At 41.5% G+C, this 7,554-nt stretch overlaps 1 protein-coding gene across 1 annotated transcript in view; it reads right to left on the reverse strand.

Annotated features, from left to right (window-relative positions):
* The window catches only part of LOC112069787 (IQ motif and SEC7 domain-containing protein 1-like), a 57,319-nt gene that overhangs the window by 7,915 nt on the left and 41,850 nt on the right, over nucleotides 1–7,554 (reverse strand). Inside the window, 3 exon segments of the mRNA XM_070438695.1 lie at nucleotides 3,982–4,176; nucleotides 4,808–4,969; nucleotides 6,380–6,479. Coding sequence (XP_070294796.1) covers nucleotides 3,982–4,176; nucleotides 4,808–4,969; nucleotides 6,380–6,479 — 457 coding nt within the window.

The following is a 7,554-nucleotide window of genomic DNA, read 5'->3' on the forward strand; positions in this document are numbered from 1 at the left end:
TTTCTCTTTCTCTGTTTCTCTCTCTCTGCTTCTCTCTCTGTTTCTCTCTCCTCTCTGTTTCTCTCTCTCTCTCTTCTCTTCTCTCTCTCTCTCTCTCTCTCTCTCTCTCTCTCTCTCTCTCTCTCTCTCTCTCTCTTTTCTCTCTCTCTCTCTCTGTTTCTCTCTCTTCTCTCTCTCTCTGTTCTCTCTCTTTTCTCTTCTCTCTGTTTCTCTCTCTCCCCTGATCACCGATCTGTTCTATAATTAACCCTCACAGCACAGCAGGCCTTGGCTCTGCACTTGCTGAATGACTGTTTCAAACTGAAGAATCTGACAGAGGTTTGTTCTCCAAAATATCTAAACAATGTGACAAATTAGCTATTCAATATTGTACAGTGCCTTGCCAAAGTATTCACCCCCTCTTCGTTTTTCCTATTTTGTTGCGTTACAACCTGTAATTTAAATGAATTTTTATTTGCATTTCATGTAATGGACACACACAAAATACAATGCAAAATAGTCCAAATTGGTGAAGTGAAATGAAAAAATAAATAATAATAATAATAATAAATAGAATAAAAATAACTTATAAACAATAAAAATAAAAATAAACGTAAAAGTGGAGCGTGCTAACTTGTTCTTAACTGACTTGAATTTAAATAAAGGTTAAATAAAATTWAAAAAAACAATATAGTGAAAGCCTTCCCAGAAGAGTGGAGGCTGTTATAGAAGCAAAGGGGGGACCAACTCCATATTAATGCCTTCCCAGAAGAGTGGAGGCTGTTATAGAAGCAAAGGGGGGGACCAACTCCATATTAATGCCCATAATTTTGAATGAGATGTTTGACAAATACAGTTGAAGTTGGAAGTTTACATACACCTTAGCCAAATACATTTAAACTCAGTTTTTCACAATTCCTGACATTTAATCCTAGTAAATATTCCCTGTCTTAGGTCAGTTAGGATCATCACTTTATTTAAGAATGTGAAATGTCAGAATTATAGTAGAGAGAATAATTTACCGCTTTTATTTCATTCATCACATTCCCAGTGGGTCAGAGGTTAACATACACTTAATTAGTATTTGGTAGCATTGCCTTTAAATTGTTTAACTTGGGTCAAAAGTTTCAGGTAGCCTTCCACAAGCTTCCCACAATAAGTTGGGTGAGTTTTGGACCATTCCTCCTGACAGAGCTGGTGTAACTGAGACAGGTTTGTAGGCCTCCTTGCTCACACACGCTTTTTCAGTTCTGGCAACAACTTTTCTAAGGGATTGAGGTCAGGGCTTTGTGATGGCCACTCCAATACCTTGACTTTGTTGTCCCTAAGTCATTTTGACACAACTTTGGAAGTATGCTTGGGGTCATTATCCATTTGGAAGACGCATTTGCGACCAAGCTTTAACTTCATGACTGATGTCTTGAGATGTTGCTTCAATATATCCACATAATTTTCCTTCCTCATGATGCCATCTATTTTGTGAAGTGCACCAGTCCCTCCTGCAGCAAAACACCCCCACAACCCCCCAAACATGTTGCCACCCCCGTGCTTCACGGTTGGGATGGTGTTCTTTGGCTTGCAAGCCTCCCCCTTTTACCTCCAAACATAACGATGGTCATTATGGCCAAACAGTTCTATTTTTGTTTCATCAGACCAGAGGACATTTCTCCAAAAAGTATGATCTCTGTCCCAATGTGCAGTTGCAAACCGTAMTCTGGCTTTTATGACGGTTTTGGAGCAGTGGCTTCTTCCTTGCTGAGTGGCCTTTCAGGTTATGTCGAGATAGAACTCGTTTTACTGTGGATATTGACACTTTTGTACCTGTTTTCTCCAGCATCTTCACAAGGTCCTTTGCTGTTGTTTTGGGATTGATTTGCACTTTTTGCACCAAAGTATGTTCATCTCTAGGAGACAGAACATGTCTCCTTCCTGAGCGGTATGACGGCTGCCTGGTCCCATGGTGTTTATACTTGCGTTCTATTGTTTGTACAGATGAACGTGGTACCTTCAGGCACCAGTGGTACCAGACTTGTGGAAGTCTACAATGTTTTTTCTGAGGTCTTGGCTGATTTCTTTAGATTTTCCCATGATCACAAGCAAAGAGGCACTGAGTTTGAAGGTAGGCCTTGAAATACATCAACAGGTACACCTCCAATTGACTCAAATTATGTCAATAGGCCTATCAGAAGCTTCTAAAGCCATGACATAATTTTCTGAAATTTTCCAATTCCGACCCACTGGAATTGTGATACAGTGAATTATAAGTGAAATAATCTGTCTGTAAACAATTGTTGGAAACATTACTTGTGTTTTGAACAAAGTAGATGTCCTAACCGACTTGCCAAAACTATAGTTTGTTAACAAGAAAAGTGTGGAGTGGTTGAAAAATGAGTTTTAATGACTCCAACCTAAGTGTATGTAAACGTCCGACTTCAACTGTATGTATTCACCCCTTTGTTATGAAGGCCCTAAAAAAGATCTGGTGCAACCAAATACCTTCAGAACTCACATAATTAGTTAAATAAAGTCCACCTGTGTGTCACATGATCTGTCACATGATCTCAGTGTATATACACCTGTTCTGAATGGACCCAGAGTCTGCAACACCATTAAGCAAGCGGCACCATGAAGACCAAGGAGCTCTCCAAACAGGTCAGGGACAAAGTTGTGGAAAAGTACAGATCAGGGTTGGGTTATAAAACAATATCAGAAACTTTGAACATCCCACGGAGCACTGTTAAATCCATTATTTAAAAAATGGAAAGAATATGTCACCACAACAAACCTGTCAAGAGAGGGCCGACAACCAAAACTGACGAACCAGGCAAGGAAGGCATTAATCAGAGAGGCAACAAAGAGACCAAAGATAACTCTGAAGCAGCTCCAAAGCTCCACAGCGGAAATTGGAGTATGTGTCCATATGACCACTTTAAGCCATACACTCCACAGAGCTGGGCTTTATGGAAGAGTGGCCAGAAAGAAGCCATTCCTTATAGAAAGAAATAAGCAAACACGTTTGGTGTTCATCAAAAGGCATGTGGGAGACTCCCCAAACATATGAGACTAATATTGAGCTTTTTGGCCATCAAGGAAAACGCTATGTCTGGCACACACCCAACACCTCTCATCACCCCGAGAACCCCATCCCCACAGTGAAGCATGGTGGTGGTAGCATCACGTTGTGGGGATGTTTTTCCATTAGCAGGGACTGGGAAACTGGTCAGAATTGAAGGAGTGATGGATGGTGCTAAATAAAGGGAAATTCTTGAGGGAAACCTGTTTCAGTTTTCCAGAGATTTGAGACTGGGACGGAGATTAACCTTCCAGCAGGACAATGACCCTAAGCATACTGCTAAAGCCACACTTGAGTGGTTTAAGGGGGAACATTTAAATGTCTTGGAATGGCCTAGTCAAAGCACAAACCTCAATCCAATTAAGAATCTGTGGTATGACTTAAAGACTGCTGTACACCAGCGGAACCCATCCAACTCGAAGGAAATTAAGCAGTTTTGCCTTGACGAATGGGCAAAAATCCCAGTGGCTAGATGTGCCAAGCTTATAGAGACATACTCCAAGAGACTTGCAGTTGTCATTTCTGCAAAAGGTGGCTCTACAAACTATTGACATTGGGGGAGTGAATAGTTATGCACGCTCAAGTTTTCAGTTTTTTTGTCTCAATTCTCGTTTGTTTCACAATAAAAAATATTTTGCATCTTCAAAGTGCTAGGCATGTTGTGTAAATAAAATGATATAAACCCCCCAAAAATCTATTTTATTTCCAGGTTGTAAGGCAACAAAATAGGAAAGATGCCAAGAGGGGTGAATATTTTCGCAAGCCACTGTATATGTCTAGACCAGAGATAAAATAAATGAATAATTGAAAGGTTTGTGTATATTTTCTGAAAAGCATCTCATAAGGTTGTCTCAGTGACTGTATAAATACGGTTGTATACTGAACAGTGTGTCTGTCCAACGGATGAGGTAAAATCAGTGTGTGTGTACCTGTGTCTGATAGGTCTCTCAGTGATGAGCTGAGCGCGGTACGTTTGAGTCCGTCTGCGGAAGCATAGCTGTCATCCAGACTGGGTCGACCCAGAGTGCCATTCACCGCCTCGCCCTTCAAGCCACCGCCCAGACCACCACCGCTAGCCCCGCCCACAACAGGTCTCACCACCCCTTTCTGCTTCTCCAACTCCGCTGTAGAGGGGGAGGAGAAGAGAGATGGAGAGGGGGATGGAGAGAGACGGAGAAAGAGGGAAAGAGAGAGCAAGAGGGTGAGGAAGAGTGCAACAGAGAAAGAGAGAGAGAGAAGAGAGAATCGTGAAAGAAGTCGGTCGAGAATAAGAATGTGAAGGGATTAATTAGAAGACATATGATTATCACAATATTTGTATATATTTGTATATTAAACTTATTAAATATAAGTAAATATAAATATATTAATATTAAACTCCCTTACTATTCCTCAATGGAACAATGAAGTATTCTATCTAGTATCGTAGCATGTTTTCTCCTGCACCTCAGTCTCTTTTAGTACATTATAAACTTGGTGATTTGTGCCCTGAATTCTGATTGGCTGACAGCCGTGGTATATCAGACCATATACCACGCGTATGACAAAACGTTTATTTTTACTGCTCTAATTACGTTGGTAACCAGTTTATAATAGCAACAAGGCTCCTCTGGGGTTTGTGGGTTACGATCAATACTCTGCGTTGCGTCGTGCATAAACACAGCCCTTAGACGTGGTATATCATATATCATATATCGTATACCACACCTCCTCGGGCCTTATTTGTTAAGTATAGTATAGTATAGTTCTACTCACACTCCACCCTGTATTTCTCCATCTCCGTCACCTCGGTGATGCTCTCTCTCAGGTCGGAGGTGAAGCGTGTTCTGTCCTGCTGACTCGGAGCGTTAAACACGATCAGAACCTTCCTCTCCCCGCCAGGGTTGGCCGACGTCAGACGGATACCGTGGGAATAGTCTACAGGGGAGAGAGGAGACAGTACAGCTTTGGACATTATCGATCYTAGTCTGCTGATGGAAAAAAACGTATGTGTTATGGRTTTACACCCCCTGCTATAATGTGGATAAATAGTTACCTGTCTAACAGAACACAGACGGTGTTCTTTAATGGAAACCTCTCCAACAAAATCCTGGTAAAATCAGGAATTCCCCAGGGCAGCTGTCTAGGCCCCTTACTTTTTTCAATCTTTACTAACAACATGCCACTGGCTTTGAGTAAAGCCAGTGTGTCTATGTATGCAGATGACTCAACACTATACACGTCAGCTACTACAGTGACTGAAATGACTGCAACACTTAACAAAGAGCTGCAGTTCGTTTCAGAATGGGTGACAAGGAATACGTTAGTCCTAAATATTTAAACTTGTATTTGGGACAAATCATTCACTAAACCCTAAACCTGATCACTACTGTTGTGTGGTCAGGTGCCACAAAGTGGGACTTAGGACAATTTCAATTGTCTCACTTTCACATCATTGAACAGGACGAGGGTTTAAAATGACATCCTCTATTGTGATCTGATCAACTAATGTATACTTTGACGTATTTATAGATAGATAGATAGATAGATAGATAGATAGATAGATAGATAGATAGATAGATAGATAGATAGATAGATAGATAGATAGATAGATAGATAGAATAGATAGATAGTAGGTTCTGTGAGTGTAATGTTTTACTGTTCATTTTTATTGCTTATTTCACTTTTGTATATTATCTACTTCACTTGCTTTGGCAATGTTAACACATGTTTCCCATGCCAATAAAGCCATTTGAGGGATAAGTTAAGATAATATATAGATATAGAAAAACCAGTGAAGAACAAACACCATTGTAAATACAACATATTTATGCTTATTTATTTTCCATTGTGTACTTTAACCCATTTGTACATTGTTACAACACTGTATATATACAATATGACTTTGTAATGTCCTTTATTGTCTTATTGTTTTGAAACTTCTGTATGTGTAATGTTTACTGTTAATTTTTATTTTTATTTCACTTTTGTATATTATCTACCTCACTTGCTTTGGCAATTTAACACATGTTTCCCATGCCAATAAAGCCCCTTGAATGAATTGAAATAGATATAGATAGATAGATATATAGATAGATAAATAGATAGATATAGACAGAAGTGGGAATCAGACGTGATATTTGAGCATGTGGACCTGCATCTCAACCCGTCACACCACACACACACACCAACACACCACCACAACCATACAAATACACACACACACACCACACACACAACACTCAGAACTTCCGCTGGTTCTGGAACATGTGGACCTGCATCTCAACCCGTCACACACAAATATACACAGACACACACACACACACACTCAGATACTCAGATACTTACGCTGGTTCTGGAACATGTGGACCTGCATCTCGACCAGGGGGAAGGACTGTCTGAAGCTGTATGTCACAGAGGTCTTCCTCTTCTGGAAYATCTTGGTTATCTATAGGGGAGAAGAGGGATGACACGTCTCTTTATGTTTACCTGCCCGTCCATTCTGATGTGCTCTGCAGACCAGAGGGCGTGACTCTGGAAACACTGTGATTTGATATAGGCCAGAGGGCGTGACCGTGGAAACACTGTGCTTTTGATATAGGCCAGAGGGCGTGACCGTGGAAACACTGTGCTTGATATAGGACAGAGGGCGTGACCGTGGAAACACTGTGCTTTTGATATAGGCCAGAAGGCGTGACCGTGGAAACTTAAATCAGTTCTACCAAATCTCTATTAAAATGTGCAACCAGAGGGGAAAAAATTATAGATCACCTGTACTCTACACACAGAGACGCGTACAAAGCTCTCCCTCACCCCCCATTTGGTAAATCTGACCACAACTCTATCCTCCTGATTCCTGATTACAAGCAAAAATTAAAGCAGGAAGTACCAGTGACTCGGTCTATAAAAAAATGGTCAGATGAAGCAGATGCTAAACTACAGGACTGTTTGCTATCACAGACTGGAACATGTTCCGGGATTCTTCCGATGACATTGAGGAAAACACCACATTAGTCACTGGCTTTATCAATAAGTGCATTGAGGACGTCGTCCCCACAGTGACTGTACGTACATACCCCAACCAGAAGCCATGGATTACAGGCAACATTCGCACTGAGCTAAAGGGTAGAGCTGCTGCTTTCAAGGTGCCGGACTCTAACCCGGAAGCTTACAAGAAATCCCGCTATGCCCTGCGACGAACCATCAAACAGGCAAAGCGTCAATACAGGGCTAAGATTGAATCATACTCCACCCGGCTCCGACGCTCGTCGGATGTGGCAGGGCTTGCAAACTATTACAGACTYCAAAGGGAAGCACAGCTGCGAGCTGCCCAGTGACACGAGCCTACCAGACGAGCTAAATCACTTCTATGCTRGCTTCGAGGCAAGCAACACTGAGATATGCATGAGAGCATCAGCTGTTCCYGATGACTGTGTGATCACGCTCTCCGTAGCCGACGTGAGTAAGACCTTTAAACAGGTCAACATACACAAGGCTGCAGGGCCAGACGGATTACCAGGACA

This window comes from Salvelinus sp. IW2-2015, unplaced genomic scaffold, assembly GCF_002910315.2.
Source record: "Salvelinus sp. IW2-2015 unplaced genomic scaffold, ASM291031v2 Un_scaffold1120, whole genome shotgun sequence".
Classification (NCBI taxonomy): Eukaryota; Metazoa; Chordata; class Actinopteri; order Salmoniformes; family Salmonidae; genus Salvelinus; species Salvelinus sp. IW2-2015.